This window comes from Haliaeetus albicilla, chromosome 29, assembly GCF_947461875.1.
Source record: "Haliaeetus albicilla chromosome 29, bHalAlb1.1, whole genome shotgun sequence".
In the NCBI taxonomy this organism is placed as follows: Eukaryota; Metazoa; Chordata; class Aves; order Accipitriformes; family Accipitridae; genus Haliaeetus; species Haliaeetus albicilla.
Window position 1 is genome coordinate 3,028,992 of NC_091511.1, and position 23,044 is coordinate 3,052,035.

At 50.1% G+C, this 23,044-nt stretch overlaps 4 protein-coding genes across 9 annotated transcripts; 3 read left to right on the forward strand and 1 right to left on the reverse strand.

Moving 5' to 3' along the window:
* The first annotated feature begins 100 nt into the window (after window positions 1-100).
* On the forward strand, window positions 101-4,163 carry LOC104312767 (killer cell lectin-like receptor subfamily B member 1B allele C). The gene is given in 7 exon segments (XM_009926123.2): window positions 101-867; window positions 1,589-1,614; window positions 1,616-1,688; window positions 2,043-2,183; window positions 2,630-2,784; window positions 3,246-3,355; window positions 3,755-4,163. Coding segments are annotated over 7 exon segments (744 nt in total). The 5' UTR covers window positions 101-794; the 3' UTR covers window positions 3,921-4,163.
* Window positions 4,160-9,562, reverse strand: LOC104319958 (C-type lectin domain family 2 member B). Of its 5 annotated transcripts, none has more exons than XM_069774173.1 (7): window positions 8,880-9,562; window positions 8,456-8,514; window positions 6,776-6,934; window positions 6,256-6,366; window positions 5,755-5,951; window positions 5,381-5,484; window positions 4,160-5,008 (listed from the first exon to the last, which is right to left on the reverse strand). In XM_069774173.1, the coding sequence occupies exons 3-7, from the start codon at window positions 6,861-6,863 to the stop codon at window positions 4,870-4,872; spliced, it is 639 nt and encodes a 212-aa protein (XP_069630274.1). In that variant the 5' UTR covers window positions 6,864-6,934; window positions 8,456-8,514; window positions 8,880-9,562; the 3' UTR covers window positions 4,160-4,869. The 5 variants fall into 5 exon arrangements, with proteins under 5 accessions (XP_069630274.1, XP_069630275.1, XP_009920239.1 ...); XM_069774174.1 differs by having other exon boundaries at window positions 6,776-7,111; XM_009921937.2 differs by having other exon boundaries at window positions 5,755-5,936; window positions 8,880-9,414.
* Window positions 9,563-15,025: 5,463 nt separating this feature from the next.
* LOC104316815 (uncharacterized) lies at window positions 15,026-19,545 on the forward strand. Of its 2 annotated transcripts, XM_009917378.2 has the most exons (5): window positions 15,026-15,293; window positions 15,981-16,358; window positions 16,745-17,128; window positions 17,746-17,840; window positions 18,226-19,545. In XM_009917378.2, exons 1-5 carry the CDS (start codon window positions 15,215-15,217, stop codon window positions 18,313-18,315), a joined length of 1,026 nt encoding a protein of 341 aa, XP_009915680.1. In that variant the 5' UTR covers window positions 15,026-15,214; the 3' UTR covers window positions 18,316-19,545. The 2 variants fall into 2 exon arrangements, with proteins under 2 accessions (XP_009915680.1, XP_069630212.1); XM_069774111.1 differs by lacking the exon at window positions 18,226-19,545 and having other exon boundaries at window positions 17,746-18,202.
* A 157-nt stretch (window positions 19,546-19,702) lies between these two features.
* On the forward strand, window positions 19,703-22,956 carry LOC138682768 (C-type lectin domain family 17, member A-like). The gene is made up of 5 exons (XM_069774175.1): window positions 19,703-20,110; window positions 20,875-20,964; window positions 21,391-21,549; window positions 21,971-22,125; window positions 22,569-22,956. Exons 1-5 carry the CDS (start codon window positions 20,011-20,013, stop codon window positions 22,686-22,688), a joined length of 624 nt encoding a protein of 207 aa, XP_069630276.1. The 5' UTR covers window positions 19,703-20,010; the 3' UTR covers window positions 22,689-22,956.
* The last annotated feature ends 88 nt before the right edge of the window (window positions 22,957-23,044 follow it).

Sequence of the window (23,044 nt, forward strand, 5' to 3'; positions counted from 1 at the left end):
GAAAGGAAAGGAAAGGAAAGGAAAGGAAAGGAAAGGAAAGGAAAGGAAAGGAAAGGAAAGGAAAGGAAAGGAAAGGAAAGGAAAAAGAAAAGAAAAGAAAAAAGAAAAGAAAAGAGAAAAGAGAAGAAAAGAAAAGAGAAAATTCATTAACAGCTGGCGGGAAACAGGCAGGAAAAAAGATGCTCTCTGCCTCTTCCAGTGGACAAGCTGGGCAATCCCTGCATGCCCCGTCCATTTACGGATCTCCCCACCACAGGATAAAACAAGAGGCCAACTATTGTGTCAAAAGCAGCAGGAGCAGAAGAAAAAGCCGTGCACAGTAAAAGCCATTTCAAGTCGCTTGCAGCCAATATTCTGGGGAAGAAATACCAAATATTACCTGTCTCCTTCTCACCTGATTATCTGCCTCCAGCCATGCTGATCCAGACCCTGATATGCATCAGCCTGACCCTCAAAACCCTTATTTAAAGGTTTATTAGATTTTTTTTTTTTTTCATCTCTGCATGTTTTCCCAGCTGCTTGGCACAATCATTAAACGCATAAGTGTTTCTACACCTCCAGATGTGTGACCGCCACCTGGCTAGAGGACACCTACCCCTCCTCACTGGCCTTAATTTACAAGGGAAGGCTCTAGGATACACTTTTTTTTTTTTTAAAAAAAAAAGAAGATAAAAGGTCCAGACGATGCCATTTCCTGGGGCTGGACGCAGGCGCGAGCAGGTTGGTCATAAGGCGAGACGTTGCCCAAGAACGGCTTCACTCTTGGGACACTCTTGCTATCTTCTGAGCCGGTCATGGCTGGGGAAATAATTTATGCTGATTTAAGGCATCCTGGGGATGGTTTTTCTTCTGCCGAGAAGCGTCACGGTAAGTGCTATTTTGGGGGAAAAGCACTTATTTCAAGCTTTGCTTGCTTTGGGAAGACTTTTGGGTTTGCTTGCTTCTCCATCCCCATGTTGAGTTTTCCAAGATACATGGAGAACGCTGGATGGATTAAGTGTCTAAGGTAGGATCCTGGCTTGCACAGAGGACAAAAAAAGCAAGGAAGGGATGGGGGAGAGAAAAGCCAGCAAACATCTGGAGGTTGAAGAGTTTTGCTTCCAAGACCCTTCACTGGGTAGCAAAAAGGGGTCCCAAGAAGCCCAGTGTGAGCCAACACACCTTGATGGGAGGCAAAGCTGCCGACACCATGTCTGGGATCCTGGGGGAGATGAGGTCTGGAAAGACCCATGTCCCACCGAGTCCCAGCTCAACTGCGAGCAGGTTTTGCCTGTTCTAAATTAAGCCAATTTCAGAAGGTGTCGGGTCTGCTAAGCTCTATTTTTGGGTGCCCAAGGTTGCTCTTGAGGCTACCTGCAGTCCCTCCACCACCTGAAAAACCCACCCTTAGGTGATGCCCTCAATTCTGCATCCAACTTCATCGGTGGTGATTTATTTTCTTTTTTTTGGAGGAAGCAAAGCAGCCGTTAACTTCTGCTCAAACTTGCCAACTTGACAGAGGGGCTTTTTTTTTTTCCTTTCTCTAAGAACCCCAGCTTTTTCATGTGAAAATGTGCACATTTTTTTAAGCAAATGTGGCCTCTTTCAGCTCCTGCCTTGTGCCCACGGTGGCATGGGGGTCGTCCTCAAAGTCAGTGGGCTGGGGCACCTCGTCCTGCTGGTGCTGGTGGTAGTGCTGAGCGCACAGGGTGAGTAACCAGCTCTTACCTATATCTCAAAACCCAGCGAGCAGGCTTGGAGGGGAAATCGTGTTTTATTTCAGCATTTCAGCCTGTGGAGGGGACGAGGTTGCCCACAGAGATGCAACAAGATATATCACCCACCACAAGTAAACCCGCTGTGAAATAAACCCAGACTATCCCCGTAGGTTTTAAACAAGGGTGGAGTGTACAAGCCATGTTTTTCAGGCTGGCTTAATTAACCGGGTGCAACCACAGCAGAGAAAAAAGGAGGGTTGCACAAAATCAAACCCAGACCTACCTGGTTTTGTGGGTTTTATCCCCAAACGGCTGCAGCCTCTCACCCCAGGTCATTCCTCCAAGTTTTTCAGGGCTCTCTGCAGCCGGTGACGACAAGCATTCCCTGGCAAGGCAGCGAGACCCGGGGAAAGAACCACACGGAGCAATGCGTGATTTCAGCCCTGATGCAGTATTACTGCAAGCCCCGGCAGGACAGCCCCACAGGTAACTCCCCCCCGCTTCCCACCCAGCTCTGCTGGGGGATGCTCAGGTGGAATTTTTGATGAGGCTTCCTCCGCCCTTCAATTGCCAGGATGCCCTTGGGGATACGAGTTGGTGACCCACCAAAGGGTTATTTGGCAAAGAGGGTTGTTGCAAGGAAGTATTTCTTTTTGCATACATGGAGGAGCAGGACTAACCCCAGGGAGGAGGTTCCTCACCACCCTTCCTCCACCCCAACCAGCCATTTGTGTCCCTGTGGCCACCCAACCCCAGTCGTCCTCCTCCTTTCCAGTGACTGAGCAGGAAAAAACACAACCGTGTGACAAAGACTCAAGGATGGGTAAAGAGCCGAGGCGTGGGATGGGAAAACCCTTGGTGCCTTTCAGGTGGTGGCTGGGGAAGACCTTGACCACCCTTTGGGTTGCCTCATGGCTCTTTCTCCTCTTCAGCCTGTGCTGGCTGCAAGCTGTGTCCCCAGGACTGGCAGCTCCACGGGGACAGATGCTACCGGCTTTCCAAGGAAACGGGGAACTGGAATCAAGGCAAGAAAGGCTGCGAAAATCAGGGGGCTCAGCTGGCAATGCTCCGGGACAAGAAAGAAGAGGTAAATACAGAGGAGAAGGTTTGAAAAAGACCTGCAAATCAGGGTTTTTTTTTAGGTGGGCAGGGGAGCAAAAAGTGCCCGGCGGCAGGAGGGTTTGGGGCTGCAACAGTGGCTCTCACCCACCTCTTGCTCTGATGTCTCCTAAGAAGTGACTGGGAAGAAAAAAGGGTGGAATCATCACCTAAAGCCCCTCTGTGTCCCCCCACCCACCTGTGACATGGGAGGAAGAGGAGGGACACAGAGCTCAGACGGAGACGTCAGTGTCCTGGGCTCTGAATTTAAGCTAGTTCCACCCCAGAGGGCCCTTTAGAGATGGTGCATGGAGGCCTTCAAAGAACAGGGGACATTCGTGTCCCATCTCTTTGGGGATGAAATGAGTCAGATTTACTCCGTGGCTTTGCACCCCACAAAACTCTCTGCAGAGAGATTTTTGGGAGCAACCGGTCACCTCCATTTCCCAGGAGTACATCAAGAATATTACAGGCGGACGCACACAGCCGGTGTGGATTGGATTACTATCATCCCACAGGAAATGGAGATGGGTGGACAACACACCCCTCAACACCACAATGTGAGTGTATCTGCAACCTGTTGGTGTAAAAAGCAGCTTTGCTCCATTTCAGACCCGGTGCATGCCCTGACCCATCCCTCCAAGATTTTTCTGTCTATGCAACGGTCTCGTATTCCTCCTGCCAAAGCTTTGCAGACCAAGAGTTGGGTTTACAGAGCATGATAACCCAACACCTCCCACCATCCCATGCAACCAACACAGCTTTTAATGGTCCATGCACGCTCCTTGCAGATCTTATTGCAAGCACAGCAACCTGTACTCAAATCTGGGCCATCCACCAGCAAGAAATCATTTGTAGCACAACGAGATGGTGCAGAAAAAGGGCAGGAGAAACCTCCCCTCTTCTGCAAGCCTGGAAGAGTTTGCTCCTCTCAGGCAATAACATTTTTTGTTCTGTAGGTTTCGCACCCTGCAGGAGGTGGATGAAGGGTGTGGGACACTGAAAAACAAGGTGTTGGAGGTCGATATCTGTAACGCTGAACATGAGTGGGTTTGCCAGAAACACCCTTTCCAGCTCTCCCCATCGACGGCAGGAGGTGGAGAGAAATGCGACGCCTCTGTCTGACATGTGCCCATCCCAAAATGCCCAGCCTGTGAGACGCTTGCTGCCAATATTTGGGGTAAAGCCACCCCCATCTTCACCGTTACGGTCCTGTGAGAGATTTCAAGGTTTGCAAATGCATTTCCCACACAGGTCAAGACAATTTTTGGGGGTGCAGGCAATCCTCCGAGCTGGGAAAGCAAAAACATCGGTGCCCCAGGTGGTGTGTCGATAGAGCTACAGCATCAATAAAAGCCTACAAAACTAGCTGGTTTCAATTTACTGAAATAACACAGATTTGCAAATAAGAGGTCAGGTGGCACAAAATGTATGGCATGTATTACAAAGTTCTATTAAGAAAAGTTTTCCCGAGTGACGACTGTGGTAAGGAGTATACTACCAAGCGTGCATCTCCCTGGGCACATCCGAGAACATCATCACATGGACTAATGCAAGCAGTTTTTTGTTTGGGGGGGGGGGGGTGGGGTGGGGTGTCTTTTGGGGGGGAGGAATTATTTGTTGTTGTTTGGGATTTTTTTTGTTTGGTTTGGTTTAGGTTTTTTGATTTTGAGGGGTTTTGGGGGCAAGATGGGTTTTGATTTTGAGGGGGGGTGGTTGTTTGGTTTTGGTTGGGGGGGTGTTGGGTTTTTTTGTTTTTTTTTTATTTGTTTGTTTGTGTTTTAAAAAACCTCTAAAACATTCCAAGCTCACCCAAATCCACCATTTCACCAAATTCCCTCCCCACCTTTTTTCACCTCCTTCCAACAGCAAGAAAATCTGTTCATTGAAATTAATTCACTCAAGTGAGTAGCTTATGGACCTGCCTCGCTTATAGGCAAAATATGGCTTTTGAAAGAACTCATATATGTTGGTGATAGAGTCAGATATAGGGATTTACCAAAAGAAACTGTGCTCGGTTCTCCATCTGCTGGCAAGGGGACTGGGATGAAGCTCCTGTTTATGGGGTCTTTTATTATGGATATGCTTTTTGCTTCCAGAGGATGTAATTGTCGGGTCTGCTGCACAGCCAGTTCTTCTTGGTGTGGCACAGGGATGAGCTGATCCTCTCGTGGTTCAGGTATGCACAGGGCCCACCACCCCGCACCTCAAACCTGCAATGCCGACACACTCAGGTGAGCGAGAAAAGGAGGAAACGAGGAAAGCAACCCCCAAAAAATTAAGAAAAACTGGGATTTCCTCACTAGGAGAGAAGGGTAGCGTTTGGCTGAGGGTGTCTAATAGGGGATTGGTGTGCAGCATCCTTGGTCCATCCCAAACCTCCCACGGAAAGCCAGGAGCTGCTTGGGCACGGTGGCAGGAGAAGGTCCCCATCCCAGGATGGGTCATCCCAGACCCTCTAAGATATTCCATCCAAGCAGGGGGAAGCAATACAGCAGCTCCCTGGGGCCATTTCCAACCACACCAAGAGGCAAACCTGCCCCAGTTGCCAACCCCAAGCGCCCAACAGGGACAGAGGGACCAACCAGTTGTTGAAGGCTGTGCCGTTGGTCCACCACCAGCTGTCATCCTTCTCCTTTCGCAGCCCAAACCAATGGTTAGCTTCGCCTTTATAGCGTTTAATGAAGGTCTTTAAAGCAAAGAAATGTCATGTTTTAGCTGGTCTTGTCTTCCTCACCTCCTCTTTTCCACCTGTGTCCATCACCCCACCCAGAGATGGTGCTTTCCCCAAGACATCCACTCCCGGCTACAGCATTGGGTGCAATTTGGGGCCAAGCACGTTTTTGGTCTGGTTTTTTTTCTTCTTTTTTTGGGGGGGATGGGGGGCATGTCTCTTTTGGTGGTTTTTTTCATGTTTCCTACCCTGGTACTAGTGTAGGGGCTCAAGCACAGTTCTCACCAGCTCATCCATTGTGTTTATGAGGGCCAGTGAAGCTCCCAGGGCCTCGCAGCTTTCCTGACTGGTGGTCCAATTGCTCTCAGCCTCAGAAAAATAATAGCATTTCCCTTGGAAACCAAGCCAGGCGTCTGGGCACACGTGGGAGAAGTCAGGCTGAGGCAAACGGGATCCTGAATGGACAACTGCAAAAGAAAAAACTGAGAGATGTGTGTGGGCAGTCCTAAAAAGCAGGAAAATGGGATTTATTATTTTTTTCCTCAAGGCTACAGGCGGGAAATTGGGGTTGATGCCCTTGGAAAAGGGAATCACGTGGCTGACCAAGAGCCAGGATGCCTGGACCACAATTTAGGAATAAAAAAAAGGGGTCCCCCCTGAAGCAGGCTTGGTGCTTTGCTTGGGGAGCATCCCTTGATGCTAGGAAAGTCCTGCGATCCCCTCTTCCCCAAAAGAGGGGTGCCTGGCCTGGATCGTCCCCATGCGGGATGCCTGGATGGGACTCACCAGTCAAGGCCACCAGCAGGACGAAGACGAGGAGCACCAGCACCACACACAGAGGGACGAAAACCCGAGACGAGCGGGATCTTTCCCGGTCGGGCTTCTTGGTGTTGGACCCTGGGGGAGGAAAGAGCAGGAGAGGGTGTGGGCTGGGTCCTTTCCCTAATCCTGTGCTCTTTTTCTGCTGGATCCTCAGTCCACCCCGAGCCCCAGCTGGGACAGGGACCTTGTTGGGGCTCAGGAGGGTGGGGAGACCTTGCAGAGGCTCAAGGGGCTGCCCACAAGGCAGGGAGAGCGGACCTGTGTCCTTCAAAGGCACCAATGTGTGTTTGAGGATCTGGAGATGGATTTAGGGCTTTTCAGCCCTTAGAGGTGGCTGCAACATGAAATTTAGCGTAGAGGTGCCTGGGTTGATCTGCACCTGCCCAAAAGCTCCATGCCCACCCCACTGGTGCTCCACCAGAGCGAGATGCTCTTCCCACCCCCTGCCCTCACCCAGAGCATTGGGTTTTTTCCCCAGCATTACCCCACTTGCAATCTTTCTCTATATCGTTGCAGTTGTTCAACACTTCCTCTTGGTCTGAAGAACGTGGCTGTTGTGCTCCTTTCCCCATTGCAAGCAGAGACGTGCCAGACCCAGGGGCTCACTCACATCCACTACCATCTACAGGGAGTGCGGCTCAAGCTGCGTGTTAACAAGGAAAAGGCTGAGCAAATCTGCAGCCAGCCATGCCTCCCACATTTGCAAGATCCCACCAAGCTGTCTGGAGTCTTTGGGTTTTTTTTCCTCTGCAACACTCCAAGACCTCGTGGGCAACACGTACCACGGGAAGCCATGGCATGGGAGTGCATTTGTGCTGTGCTAAAACCACATCGGGGGAAAAGAAAGACAGAAAGAAGGACAATGTGAGAGAAGATGACATGAGAGGGGAGAAAAAGAGACGGGAGAAAAAGAGAGGGGAGAGAGAAAGATAAAAAAAGAGAGGAAAAAAGATAAAGAGAGAAAAAGGGGGAGAGGAGGAAAAAAGGGAGAGAAAAAAGTTAAAGGGTAGTTTAAATCTTAAAAGATATTAAAAGAAAAATATAAGTTATTAACTATTCACAGTTTGAAGGGAGTTTAAGCATTTACAAGGGGACACAAGTCTGTTAAGGAGTTGGGAGCCATCGCTGCAGGAATGGAGCAAACTGCCTGACGGGTTGAAGCAGAACTTGCAATTTGAACCCCTCCAGGAACCAACAGGAAGGAAGAAGCTGAATTTAAAAGAAAACTACTGCTGCCAGCAGTTGCTTACAGCAAAGTTGTTTTGCTCACCAAACCCCTTATCTCACTTCCTCCAGTGTCCGCCCTTGCACGGAGCAAAGGGTACACACTTGTTTTCCTAATCGTGAGCCAATGGGTGCAATGGCCGTTAATTCCCTCCCTCGGTCTTGTGTACTTCAGCATTACAAAACAAAGCAGTAAAAGCCTACCAAGAACCTGCCCCAGCAATTTGGGCTTGGTATAACAGTGACATTTTATTCTGGGAATAAGCTCTAAAACCACATAGGGACCGGGGTTGGTTGTCAGGAAAAAGTGCAAAGCCTCTCCCTTCCCTTGCACGGGGGATTTGCAGGAGGCAAATTCAGTGCTCAAAGATGTGCTCAGATCTAGTGTTTCAGAAGCAGTTTTAGGGTTAAATTTGGCAGCAGAGAAGAGAAAAAAGTCATAACAAGGGCAGGCTGGGAAGGGGTGATGCTTCCCCAACCCTGGAGGTACCCAAAACTCAATGGCACAAAGGCCAGACTTTGTCCTGTCTCTGAGCAGGGTTTGAGCAGGAAACTGCAGCCCAGGGCTGGGAGAGCTGTTACTGCTGAAGCATTGAGGTAATATTTGAGAAACGAAAGTAGTAACTTGAGATAAAGAAAAGCTTTCAGTTTCCCCCATTTCAAACTTCTGTTCTGCTTTTGGCTCTGCTTCATAATAATGATTGTAAAAATTAAGCAAAAATCCCCTTAAAAAAGACCCCATGGAAGCTCATGTTTTTCACACACTCCCCCCCCGCCCAAATTTAAGAGATCACACAGGGCAGCCTGAGCTCCTGCCCAGGTTTTACCCCTCCCAAGCCCACTGTGCTTTCCAGCCAGTTCACTCCAGCTCCCCCCAAATCACTATTAATTCCACTGAATTGAAACAAATCTAAGTCCTTTTTATTGTATAATTATTTACCTCACTTCACCATGATTTTAATTCCTTCCAGAGAAAGCAATCCTGTTAGCTAGAAGGGGCTGAAAAAAAAAAAAAAAGCCAGCACTGAAAAGCAGTTACAAAGCAGCAAAACAGAGAGAAAAAGTATTAAAAAGCAGCAGCTGAAAAAACACATCCAGAAACTCAAAACAATCACAATAAAATAGGCAGGTAAGGCAGGGCACCCATGATGGCAAACGCTTCGATAAAACCAGCTGAAAAGTAGTCATTTGGGGGTTTGGTTTTTTAATTCCCTCCCTTCAATATGCCATTTTTAATTTAGCCAGCTGATTATTTCAGCCTCTCTAGGTTGCCCTCCCCATCCCAACCACAGCGTCACTCCTGCTCCACTGATTCAACCAGCCCCAATTTTTGCAGGCAAGCAGCTGCTTTCCCCAGCTCTTACCTCCTGCGAGAGCCGACGTCGGCTGAAAGTGACTTCCTCAAGCTGCTGCGTATCGTCACATTCGGGGAGGGATGGCCCGACGGCCACGCTCCCAACGCTTGGCTGCACCCCAGTAGCTCGGGTGCTGTCCTTGGGGTGCCTGCTTGGGCTTGTAGGCAAGGCAAAGGGGTGAGAGACCACCTCGAGAAACCAGTGGTTGCTTTAAGCTTTATGCTTCAGAGTTTCCAAGCAGGAAGAGCGTTTTTTGATGGGTTTTTTCCTATTATTTTTGCGGAAAAAACCCAGAGCAGTGGGGATTTTTTAAGAGAGCCCTGTAGGCAGGTGATGGCGAAGGCACCATGCTCTACCTGCTCCCCAAAGGTTTGCAGTCAATTCTCAACTGCTCTGGCAGCTTTTGGAGCTGGTTTGAAACAGTTTGTGTGCAAAGCAAAGGTCAGGCTATGCTAAATGTGGTTTTTGAATCATCTCGCTACGGCAGAGGAAAAACCAAGGGGCTGGGCTTACTGCTGCTGCTTTCTCCATCGAGGAGAAAAAGCAACAGGCTGGGAGAAAAGTCAGCCCAGAGGGATGAGAAAATGCTCCAAGGAGAAGGAGGTGCAAGAGAGGAGGTTAAACCCAGTGGGAAAAGCCTCTGGGGAGAAGGGCTGGGAGCACTGAAGGCAGTGAGAAAAAGCATGGGAAGACTCTCTGAGCTGCCCTGGGAAAACCCCCATGGCTGTTATCGCAGAAGCAAGAATTTGAGGTCTGGTGACATTATCTGGCCGCAGATGTGCAGCATCTGGTCGGCTGCCTGAAACAGCCTCTTTTACACTCCGCCCCCAAAGATTCTGTTTTTCAGGGACGATGAGCTCGATTGATGCTGACTGGGTCCTGCTTCACCCCACTGCCTGCCACGTGGAAATGATAATTTTCTCGTTTCTCACCAAACCGCAGGTTGCCTGCCCTGCCTGATGGGTGATAAGGGAAGGGTGGGGCCAGGCTCTTCTCGGGCTGCACAGGGAAAGAGGGAGATGGGGCAAGCTGCAGCAAGGATGATTACCAGGAGATCAAGACAGATTTTCATTTTGATTGGGATGCATTTGGGTTTGAGTCCAACCCACGGTTTCTTGTTGTCACACGTCCACCCCCAGTTTCTGCTTTCAAACTCTCTTGCAAATGTGTGCTTGGAGGGATGCATCACTGCTCTGTGTGGTCCCCATCTTTCTTTGAGCACTGGAGACCTTTGGGGCTTGGGAGACTCTTTGCACCCTCTGCGATGGGCCCCCCCTTTTCCCCAGAGAAACTGCCCACCCTCTCCATTTGGAGAAAAAAAAATACAAATATTATAAATTAATAACTGCTGCTCTAGCCATCTGCAAAACCATCATCATTTGGGTGAGTTGGCTGTGGAGATAGTTGGGGGTGATTGGTGCAAACCCCCAGAGCATGCCAAGGGTGTGGGGGGGTGTTCCAGCCCCCTGACCGCAGACATCATATCCCCAGGGCAGGAGGAGGTGGCCACGCTCGTCGTCACCTATCCAAACGCCTGAGCCTGGGCTTCAACTTGCAAGCCAAGCACCCAGGAAGAGAAATGATGCCTCACAGACCACTATGCTTGCCACAACGGAAGAGATAAGTCATGAAGCAGGCGGCAAGACTGTGAGTCATAGGAACTGACAGCTTCTTTCGGTATTTGTGGAAATACCATCAGGACACGTAAGATCTAACTTGTCCCCGCTCCAGGCTGCTCTAATCACAAGCCCTAAGACTCAGAGCTGGGTCATGGGGATAAAAGGTTCAGTTATCCCCCACTGCTGCTCCTGGGAGGCCATCGCTTGGGTTATGGTGGTGATTTTCATGCCATCAAGCGTGGAAGCAATGGCAGAGGCAACACATGTGAAAAAAAGGGCACCAAACTGTGCATGGCCAGACCCAGGATGTCACTCAAAGTGACAGGCAGAGTTTTCCCCAAAGTCAGAAGAGGTTGCAAAAATAGCACGGTCACAGCTTCAGGCACAGAAGTCTCAGAGGGCAGGATGAGTGCTCCCAAATCATCATGGTTGCTGGCGCTTTCTTCTTTAGCATCCAGTGTTTTCCCATCTTGAGGTTCCTCCTGTTTCCCAGTGGTGGGTCTCCAAGCTTTTCTTGGCAAGGAAGAGCCTGAGACCTCAGCAGCCTCCCAAGGAAAGGCGTTGCAAGCTGCCCCCAGCACCCCAAGGTCCATGCCCACCACTCATCGGAGACTTGCACCTTGCAGACGGCTACACTGGTGCAGCTGGAAGAGTGGTGAGGGTTTCCTCCACCAGCTTCACCTAACCACACCGCCTCTGCACATAATAGCTTCCCTCCTTCTTCATGCACGCTCACTTAGCGCACCCTTGACACCAGCGATGGAGGATGATGGAGGTTACATCATCACGACCAAATTGAAGGTGAAGGACCCCACCCTGATGCCCAAGCCGATGGATCCAGGCACTGGGGATCTTCTCGGCCAGCATGGCCATGAGAAGAAACCACAGGCAGTAGCAATTTTTGCAATTCACTTTGTCTTTCCTTCCACTGGGCGAATTTCCCTCAGCATTGCTGCAGAGGTGAAAAAAGCCATGAGAAATTTCAACGAGGGGCTTGGGGGGCATTTTGTCCATCAGTTTCATGCTTCTGCCTCTGGGCACCTCCAGGTTCATCTCCCTAAATGATGGCCAGTCCGGCATTGCCTCTTGCCTACCCTGGAAACCAACAAAAAGAAATGTAATTTCTTAGCAATCCTTACTCCTTTCTTTCTGCTCCTTTTTTTTGCCAATGCTCAGGACAGCACAACTCTTGTTATTGTATTTTTTTTTGTCTGCCCAGCTGGGGTTAGATTTAACCTTGCACCAGCCAAATAAGCACTATGCACCTGGCGATAGTCAGCACTGCACCCCTGATGCCTGCGACTGGTTCTTCCATTGCTCAGCACTGCTAATTTCTCCATAAAGCCTTCCAAAATGTTTTTTCCCCAGGCACATCCCGCCACTGATGTTATTACAAAGCAGCCATGCTGCTGCTGCTGCTGAGCCTCCTCCTGGTCTCAGCCGTAATTTTTCTGAGCATCCATGGTAAGTACCAGAGGGGGAAACTGCCACCGATCCTGGGGGGTCTGGTTTTCACACACAGCCTTCTGCTGCCCCATCATACCAAAGATTGGCTGGTTTGCCTCGCGGAGGGAACCAACCACATCTGGATTGGGCTGCATTTATCTGTCAGTGCTCATAACCGGACATGGGTGGACGGGGCTCCCTTGGACCAGCTGATGTGAGTGTTGCCCAAAGAGATGCTCAGATGCAGATGGAGCACCCCGGGGGGGGGGCTTTGGGAGATGGGAGGAAGCATTTCTGTGGGAGCTGCTTCATCTCCTGTCTCTCCATCAGGTTCAAAGTCTCAGGTAACATGGACTCGGAGAGCTGTGGGGTGGTGAAAGCCAACCAGACCAACTCAGAGACCTGCCAGGCAGAATTCAAGTGGATCTGCGAGAGGGAAGCCATTGAGATGTAAAGTGACATGGGAAGCATGGAGGGGGGGCAGCACATGGAGAGACCTTCAGTTCAAGTCAAGCTAATGGAAAACCTGCATGGAAAAACCTTGAAAACCCTCAATCCCCTGCTCCTTGGTAGAAAAGAGGAGAAAAGAAACAACAGCTTGGATGGAGTTGAGTTTCCTAGGTGGCTTGATCAGTCACCCTTCTCTGCTAGTCCCCTCTCCCTTTAAAATTTTATCCCTGTTTCAAAATAAAATAAAAAGGAGCAGAAACCTGCAGAACTGGCTATAAAGCACCACAGGACCCCACCACCCCTGGAAAGCGCTGGGTGATGGGTAGTACCACTCATACCTAACCTTGCCAATTAAAAGCTTGCTCAGGCACCTTACAGCCTCATGGCTCAGCCCATTTGCTATGGCCAAAACATCAGCGGTGGATGAAAAAGCTCTGAAAGGATATCTGTCCCGGTTTCAGCTGGGATAGAGTTAACTGTCTTCCTAGTAGCTGGTACAGTGCTATGTTTTGAGTTCAGTATGTGAAGAATGTTGATAACACACTGATGTTTTCAGTTGTGGCTCAGTAGTGTTCAGACTAAAGTCAAGGATTTTTCAGCTTCTCCTGCCCAGCCAGCGAGAAAGCTGGAGGGGCACAAGAAGTTGGCACAGGACACAGCTGGGGCAGCTGACCCAAATTGGCCAACGGTGTATTCCATACCATGGGACGTCACATCTCATATAGGAACTGGGGAGTGGGGGGGGGGATTCGCCGCTCGGGGACTGGCTGGGTGTCGGTCGGCGGGTGGTGAGCAATTGCCCTGTGCATCATTTGTACATTCCAATCCTGTTATTATTGCTGTTGTCATTTTATTAGTGTTATCATTATCATTAATAGTTTCTTCTTTTCTGTTCTATTAAACCGTTCTTATCTCAACCCAGGAGTTTTACTTTTCCCGATTTTCTCCCCCATCCCACTGGGGGGGGTGGGGGGTGAGTGAGCAACCCCAGCCAGCACCTAAGCACCATGCAGCCGCTCACTCATTTCCCCCCCCGACAGTGGGATGGGGGAGAGAATCAGGGGAAAAAAAAAGTAAAACTCAGGATAAGAACAGTTTAATAGGACAGAAAGGAAGAAAATAATAGTAATAACAATAATAAAATGACAATAATAATAATAAAAGAATTGGAATATACAAAACAAGTGATGCACAATGCAATTGCTCACCACTCGCCAACCAATGCCCAGTATAGTCCCTGAGCGGCAATCCGCCCCCCAGGCCAACTCCCCCCAGTTTACATACTGGGCATGACTTCACATGTATGGAATATCCCTTTGGTCAATTTGGCTCAGCTGTTGTGGCTGTGTCCCCTCCCAACTCCTTGTGCCCCTCCAACCTTCTTCCTGGCTGGGCAGGAGAAGCTGAAAAATCCCTGTCTTGCTCTAAACATTACTCAGCAACAGCAGAACACATCAGTGTGTTATCAACATTCTTCTCAGACCGAACCCAAAACATAGCACTACACCACCTACTAGGAAGAAAATTAACTATCCCAGCCGAAACCGGGACAAAGGATAACTAGCCCTCCCCTGACCTTGTCTTATAATGCAATCTTTCCGTTTGTTTTGCAAAATTTTGTGCAATGGCTAAAACCTGTAATTATTGTCAACCAACCCTCTGCACCACTAAAAAAGAGGAAGAGCTGTAACCAGTTAGCAAATAGGAGAGTTGAAATATTTAACAGTAATTTCTAGCAAAATTCCTAGCAAACTTCCACCACCAATATCATATTGTATCCCAGCTGAAACCAGGATACCAACCCTCTGCAGCAGTAAAAAAGGAAGTTGTTTCTGTTTTCCAAAGATTTGTGCAATAGCTAAAACTAATATTATGGTTAACACACCCTCTGCACCAGTAAAAACGAGGAAGTGCCATAAGTTAGCCAATAGCGGAGTTGAAATATTTAACAGTAACTCATAGCAAACTTCCACCACCAATATCATATTCTTCCAGGGGATACAGGATGCTGAAAACCTCACTGTGCCACCACATTGGGTGGCAAAGAGCTTAATATCCAAGCAAAGGGCTATCTTTGGATTGCCTGTATTATGGATAAGCCTCAACAAAATAAGGCGATTTGATTATTTCTGTAACTGGAGCATTAAGAAGCAGTTGTTGTGTTTCAGGATAAAGCATCTATTGGTCTGACAATAAATTCTATTTCTTAGATACTTATACGGGGTGCATTCTTTCCCTTTTTCCTAATAAAAACAGCAAGAGCAGCAACTCCATCACTATCTTCCAGCCAAGTTGACAATGAGGTTGCCTCATCCCAGCCTGAGCAAAGGAGGAAGAGCATTTCTGGTTGCTTTTTTTCTTTTCCCTTGCTATTTCTTGCAAAAAATCTCACAGCTCGCTTGAAGAGTCACAAGCAATGCCAAAAAGTGGGAATTGGAAGTACCAAGCCCTTCCCAAAAGCACCCCCAAACTTGCACTCCTGCAGCCATACGGACATAAAACATGGGTGAAGGACAAAGCGATCTCACACTGGAGATGCCTTTCTGCTGTGCCCCAAATTTTGGGCTTTCTGGCAGTGGACAAGAATTTCTCGGTAGGGGCACAACTGGTAATTGTGACCAAAACCCATCCCGTGAGTGGATGCTGCAAAAAGCCACATCCTTTGCCACCTCGCAGAGCGGGAGGTGAGCAAGGTGCTGCTGGGGACGGAAACCAGCACGGGGCTTTGTGTTTGTTTGTTTAGTTTGTTTTCCCCCCTCCCCAGCTCAAAAAGGGCACGAGGAGGTTCAAAGACAATATTTAGGTCTTCCTCAAAAGCCAGCGAGGGGGATGAGCTGGCGACCTGCTGCTGCTCGGCACCAGGACCGTGCCACAATGAGGGGAGCCGTCATCTTCTTGGCGTTCACGGGTGAGTGAAGGGATTTCAGAGACCAGGCTGGGGTGGCACCAAAGGTGGAGGAGGGAGAGCTTGGAAGGTTTTCACCATCTTCTCCTCAAAGAGCATCACTCTGGGCAGAGCATTTCTCCAGCCCTTTCTTCACCACCAGCCATGGAGACTCGTGCAACCCCTTCTCCATGAAAACCTTCTCCCAGTCATTAATTCCATCAATTCTTTTGTCCTCTTCACCAGAAAGGAGACTTTTCTCCTCTCCATCCCTTTGCTCTGCCAACCTCTTTGCTCCAGTGCAACGTCTGAGGTGGAGAGGATGCAAAAGCAGCCCCACACAGCCAATGTGAGCTTAAATATCTCAAAGAAACCTGAATTTCCTCTGATAAATGCATAGTGTCCAGCAAGGGTCATTTATTCAGTTCATCCTCAGAAAGGAGGCTCGTTTGGCACTGCCCAAAAGATCCCTTGGGACTCAGTGGAGGAGAAAGCAATTGGAGGGGACACCTGGAAAATGTAAATATTGCTCAGTCCCACCTTGTGCATCCAACGCCTCGCCCGTCGAAGTGAGCAGAGAGGCGTGAGCTGAACTTGGTGGGAAATATTCCCCCAGATTTTGGGCCCTAAATCCAGATTTTGGCAATAACTTAAAGGCATCCATGGGAATTTCTCACCCATGATCTCCTTTCTCATCCCTCCCCACTGCAGGTGCTGTCACCACCATCTCCATAGCCCCGCTGCAGAACCCGGTTTGGGTTTCCCCAGGGGAGAAAGCCATCTTACCTGTCTCCCTCCAGCTCCTCAACCCTACCTGGGACTTCTACCATATCAAGTGGAGCTTTCTGACGGGGGATCGCCCAGTTTTGATTTACACAATGGAAAGGTGCAACCAGACCCTCGCAGCATCTGGGCAACAGTGCCAACAGAGGATGGAGGTGGGCGATTTCTACAATTCAAGGGCAAATATCAGCTACAACACCTCGCTGGTGCTCCAGGACACCCGGCCAGATGACGCTGGGGTTTACCAGTTGACAGTGCAGGGTCTGGATGTGGCACACACCATGCAGGTCACTCTGATTTTGCAAGGTAATGATGGCTTTGGGGGGGTCCACCAAATCCCAAGAGGTGGAGAGGAGCAAGGAGCAAATGGCAGGTTCAGAAAGCCCAGGAAAGGGGTTTTCTAGGGAGCAAATACTTGCTGAGCCTGCCCAAAATGCAAAAAAAAGAAAAACAGCTAGTCCTATTAAAACAAAGACTCCACTGATTTACAGAGCCCTTATCTGCAACATGCTGTAGGATGGGATGAGATGGGACAATGCTTGGCGTGAAGCATCTGCAACGTGCTGTGAGACGGGGTGATACTCGGGTTGAAGCATCGCCCGATCCTTGCCCCATTCCTGCACCTGCATCCAGGTCTTTAAAAGCTCTTTGCAACTCCCTCCTCACAGAGAGCCTCTCCTTTCCACGCGCAGGTACCTTCTCCCCGTTATTCCTCTCCGGCAACCCAGCCCATGCCCACCTCAACCAGACAGCGCTGCTCTCCTTCTCCCTGCGGACCCCCTGCTCGGGCTGGGACTTCATCCACATCACCTGGGAGCTCATCAGCAGCCCCAAGAACCATCCCATCCTCACCTACACCCTGGATGGTTGCACGGGGAAAGCCTGGAACTGGTGGGAGCAGAGCTGCACCATCTCCCAGGAGGTGGACGGGTCGTACAGGCAGCGGGCAGGCGTCCGACCGAACGGCACCCTGGCCCTCAGGGATGTGAGGGATGAGGATGCAGGGACCTACCTGGTGACGGTGCGAGCCCCAGACGGGTTGGCTTGCGTGGGTGTCAACCTGTCCGTGAGCAGAGGTAACTGAGGGAAGGGGGAAAAAATGCACATTTAAATGCCTTTAGAAGTGGGGAAAGGATGGAGCGAACGGGAGAAGCTGGCACTAACAGGAGAGGAAAATGCAGGAATAGGGAAGAAAAGTGCTAAACTGTGGGATGAGAAGGAGCAAAAATAAAACAGCAGAAATGCCTGCTAGGAGGGGAAAAAAAAAAAGAAGTAAATTTTGCCCTAGCTTGGTTTTAATGCCACTGCAGAACAGAAACCTAGAGCTTTGGCACAAGAAATTTGCCCTGGGGTTGTTTTTCAGAGGAAGCAAGAGAAAACAAGCCATTTAAGAACCCAAACGCATCGTGAACTGCAGCCAGGGAAAGCTGGGTATTTGGGGTTTGTGTTTTTCATAGGTTTTTTTTTTTTAAAGAAGTGTTGAGTGGCTACATCTCATCACGGACGTGCAGAAAGCACCAAACTGTTGACCCTTTATAGCAACAGGGAGTATTTTTGCAGCACTACAACCCACAAAAACAAAGTTAGAGATGAGAAGAGACAATAGCAAGGCAGACCCTGCCATAAAGTCCTGTTTCACTACGGAAATCCCCATCTTTTCACCCATTCTTTATACCTCTCCCCCGGTTTGCAGAAATGTTGGCAGTGGAGTGGCCGAGCATCCTCAGCATCATCCAAATTGCTGCTGCTGGCGTCGTGCTCTGCTTCCTGGCTCTCATCTTGGGAGAGGTGGGTGATAAAACCCCCAAACTGGGTCCAACTTCATTAGTTTTCCCCACAAAACCAAAACGCTTGGAGGCAATTAATTTACCCGCCTCAAGGTTTTATTTCCCCTCCAATCCCCGAAGGGGGAAAAGGGAGGGGAAACGTGCTGATCCAGCAAAATTAATTTGGGGATCAGCATATAGAAGAGGGAATACTGATCAGCATCCCCAGCATGCCTTCGAGGCTGCAGGGGTTTGCCCAGCGAAGACGGGGGATGCCATAAAACTGGGGCTGCAGGTGGGTTTGCAGCGGCGTGGCCGGTGCCCCCCATACCCCAGGTGAGGAGGGACACGGGGACACATCGGGGTGAGCAGAGACAGACCCATCGTCCCTCTCGTCTCCTCCCCAGCACATGTTTTGGCGTGGTGACAAGCTGGAAAAGACCCCGGGTGGCACCTGCCACCAGTCCCAACCTCCTCCTGGGGACAACTCTGGATGAAGAAGCCACCAAGGATGGAGGGAGACGTGCAGAGGGCACCGAAACCCCCGCGGCTTGTTGGTTTGCCCAGACCATCATCTGCAACGTTAAACACTGAGCAAGAACTACTCGTAATAGTTAAAAAAATACGGGTTTTGGAGCCGTTTCTCCCCAAATTATTACCTGGGTTCCCCATGCTCTCTGTCCGGACCCCCAGTGCTTTTATCTACCCATCGCTGTGGGGAGATGCTTCCTGTTCCCTTTTTTTGCTCCTTTTTTGCACTTGAAAAAGTCCAAAGCTTTGAGCCCAAGGTGTGGGAGAGCTCTTGAAACATACCACAGTCATTAATCTTATTAATTATCCATCAAACAGCAGGAGGCCCTGAAAGGGCATCACCCCAACTTCCCGGCAACCGGTTGCTCTCCAGCCAAGAAAATAATTGCAATAAAAGTAATCAGATTTCAGCACTCAGCCTCTAGTAGTCCTAAAAGCAGACATGGGATCAGAGGTTCCTTTTTTAAGGGGGAATTTGAGTGGTTTTTTCTCACCAGCTTGTGCTACAGAAAGGAGTCACCTAAATCCCATTGGATTTACCTGGCCCTTGGCATGTCACTTGGGTTGTGCCCCCACGTCAAGGTTGACTGCTCGAATGCAACAGCTTCTCCTGGAGACTTTGGGGTTAGAAAGGGGATTCTGGAGAAATCGTTGTCTTTCCGAGACTTATCAAAAGATGGTTTATCCCAGCTCTGCATTTACCTGTTTTGAGCAGTTTCCAGCAGCTGTCTACATCCCCAGCTTGGCTTCATTTCCTTTGGATTTGGGGTTTTATGCTGAAAGCAGAAAAATGTGGGCAGCTCCAGGGGGATGATGCATCCCTCCATAAGCAACTAAAGCAGGGGATCAACCAAGAGATCCAACTCTTAACAAGCCCGATCCCACCCTGAAAGCAAAATCCTGCTTAGGAAAGTATGTTACACCTTGTGCTTTGGTTTTTTGGGGGAACATCTCTGGTTTTTTTGCCACACCCTTTGCCAGAGGGGGTTTTTAATGCTGCATTTTGAGCATTCGCAGGAGCACAAATCCACGTGGATCTCCTGCAAATTTGCCTCTAGAAATACCAAACAGGCCAGTTGTGAATTTTGTAGCTGAATGCAACAGGTTTAGTGTTTCCCACATCACCAGCTCCATTTTTCTCACCTCTCTGCAGCGGGATGGGAGCAGTGCTAAGACCCAAAGTACTGCTAGAAAACACCCCCAAAATTAACCAGCGCTCTGCAGATTGCAAGCATATCATATCCTTTTGCTCTTCACTCTGCTTAAAAGTGGGTTGAAAAGAAAAAAACATATCTATCTATCTATATATATATATATATATATATATATTAGTCCATGCTAGCAACAGCACTAGTCCGGCACCGGGAGGAGGAGGCTGCTTTCCCCAATAGAAGACGACCTTCCGGCACCTTCCTTTCTCACGCCAAGCTGCTCCACACCTTAAAAAAAGGTAGCTTTGCTTTCAGAAACAGTTCTTTGTGGGCTTCCACAGCAGGTGGAAGAGCAGAGTGAGGAGAGACAAGACAGCTGGGGCACAACAGCGAGGGTGGGTTTTTAGCTGTGACTCCAGACGCAAAAACCACCACCACTGCCAGTCTCTGAGCTTGCTTTTGCTCCGGGGGCGGGAAAAAAAAACCATCCCTCTGTTACCCTGAACCTTAATGCTGCAAGGACAGGGACCGGCCATGGCATTGACCACTGTCTACGCCAAGCCAGATGTGCCACCGCGCTCAGCTCCTGGCGGCTGCAGGAAACTTCCCGGTAAGTGAATTTGCTCCGTGCCATTGCACAGTGGGTGCTGGGCTCCTCCTGACCTCATGGAATTTCTCCTCGGTGACAGAGGGGGTTTGGAGGAGCTGATATCCCCAATGCTACTGGACCCCTACCCTGCAGGAAAGCACAGGGAAGAAAGGATTTCCCATGGCTTTTCCATCTGTTTCCTGAGCTGATGGTGGCCAAAACCCAATGCTTTGCTCTCAAGCAGGTTTGCTACCTATCTCCAGCCTGGGGCAGAGCGATGGCACAAGCCGGTTTCTTTCCCATAGCCTGATTTGCTTGGAAAGGGAGGAAAAATACAGCCAAGCCCCAAGGACACCCCTATCCCTCCACACAGGTCTTCATGTGCTCATCTTTTTTTTTTTTCTTTGCTTTTTTTTTTTTTTTTGCAGCTCAGCAAGGCTGAGCAGGAGCTGTGCAGCAACCGGCAACCTCTCTCCATCACTTCAGGCATCCCAAGGACTTTGCTTTGGGTCCTTCCCTTCCCCAAGGCACCTCGGGGAGGAGAGGAGCTGAGCTCCCAGCTCCAAGGCTTTGCAGGCGTGCTCGCTGTGGTTTCCCCAGTCAAGCAAGCAAGGCAGCTTGTGGGTTTTCTCAGCTCTGTTGCTCCCGCAGACATTTGCAAGATTTTCTCACTAAGCAGAGCGTCATGGAGGTACCTGCCCGCTGAAACAAAGGGTGTTAAAAACAGGGCAAAGACCACAGAAGAGCTGCTTCCTCCCTCACTCCCAGTATGGGTCCTTTTGCAGGTCCTTGGTGGTACTGGGTGCTGCTGGGAGCTGGATGGGTTGGGACCGCAGTCCTGGCAGGCATTGTGCTGTGGCTGCTGCAGCAACAGGGTGAGTAGCAGGGTCTGTCATCCAAAATGGTGAAAATCTCCCCAAATCTACCACATCCCAGCCCCATGCTGGGCTGGAGCAGATTTTGGCCTTATTTCTAGCAGGGAGCAGCTCCTGGGCAATTTCTGCCCCTGGTAGCGGCTATCCCCACTGGGCAGGAGGGGGAAAGCTGCCAGCATACCCCCAGTGGACACGCACAGGCTGATTTAAGTGTTTTTGGAGCCTGTTCTGATACAGGTCCCTTTCGCTACACTGATGGTGGTTGCAAAGACCCCAGGGTTCCGCCCCCCAGAGAGTCCTGTCCCCAGGCAGCACTTTGCTCCATCCCCAAGGGCTGCTTTGCACAGGGGTTGCACCCCAGCAGTTGCATCCTCTGGTCTCAAGGCAGCAGCACCAACCTGCAGGTCAAACCCATCCTCATTTCAGGTGGAAATGGCCCCATCCTGAGCCAGGGCTCATACTCCTGGGAAACTTGCCCGACCAATACCAGCCGATCGAACATCTCAGAGTGCGAATGCCCCCTGAGGTGCTTCAGGCTGCAGCTGAGACAACGGCTGTGTGAGCAAGGAAGCCGCCATGCAACAGGTACCATGGCTCAAGCATCACCCACAGCTTCAGGGCTGTGGGTGGAGACCCCATATCGTTAGGGATGCCGGAGGGTTGTTGTCCCCTTTCCACATGGAAGGGGGACAACAAGGCCAGGAACATTGGGAAAGCACTGCAAGACCCCCCCTCCCCCAGTCCTCCCAACTGCTGTCCCCATCCACATCACCCTCTCCCTGCACCACCCCATGCCCTCAACACCTTCCTCCGTTGCTCCTCTTGCTTTCCCCCCATACCAGGGGGGAGATTTTTCCAGCATGGGCACAGCCCACTTCTCCCAAAAAAGGCACCTGGAGGGGCTCAAACAACAGGAAAAGCCTCCAGTGTCCCAGGGTGGGTTGCAAAAGCCCCTTGCCCCACGGCACCCACAGGGCCAGGGACTCACACTCATCCTCTGCCGCAGGCACCTCGGTTTGCCGGCTGTGTCCCGCAGGCTGGCAGCCATTTGCAGCCAAGTGCTACTGGGTTTCCACAAAAACCGGAGCCTGGGAGGTGGCGGCAGAAAACTGTTCATACCAGCAATCTCAGCTGGTCACGCTGAAGAGCGTGGAGGAGAAGGTAACTAACTGCGGGGGAAAGGCTCGAGCGTTGCCTCGCCTTTGGCTTTTTTAAGCTTTGCTTTCCACAAAAAGCCACACAGCCCCCAGACTGTGGCTGACCTTTCCTTCCTGGCTTGCAAAGCATCCAAGCCCACGCTGCCAGGCAGGATTTCAGGGGAAAACCCCAGAAACATGAGCTGAGAGGAGATGAAAGGAGAAGGGCAAAAACACGCTGCCCCATACATGAGCTTAGAGGCTCCTCTATCACCCCAAAAAACACTGTTCCCCTGCCCATCATCTCCAGATCACTCTTCCACCTCTTCCAAAGAACCCACCAACCTCTCCAGCCCCCCCAGTCTGTAGCTGGGATGTGCCAAGCTCATCCCAGACCAGACCCCCACAGGCAGGATCAGGTCTCCATCCCACACGATCAGCTCTAAGACTCCATCCCTTCTCTCCCAGACTTTTGTCAGGGACATGATCGGAAACACCTCCAGAGCCTGGCTGGGGCTGAGCATCAACCAGACGAGAGGGAAAAATTGGACATGGGAGGATGGATCCCCTTTACAGGAAGCTTTGTGAGTACTGTCCTGCTCTGGTTCATGAGCAGGTTGCAAGAACCATGTCCCAGGGGAAATATTTCCCAGCCTGATGCTCACCACAGACCTGGCTACTCCGAAAATCCCTCTGGAGCCAGCAGTAAGGCTCATGGGAGCAAATTAAACCAGAGCGACACAGGTCCGGTCTCTGCAGCCCAGCTGCGAAAGAAGGAAAAGAAAGGAAAAAGCAATTAAACCATTATTGCTATTTTACACCCAAATGCAAAGTGCAAAGGCAGGGAAATTTCAACCCATTAAAAAGTGGGAAGATTGCCCCAGTGGTAATATTTTTCACACGGGGGTGCTGTGGTAGCCACAGTGACCCCAGCATATGGAAAA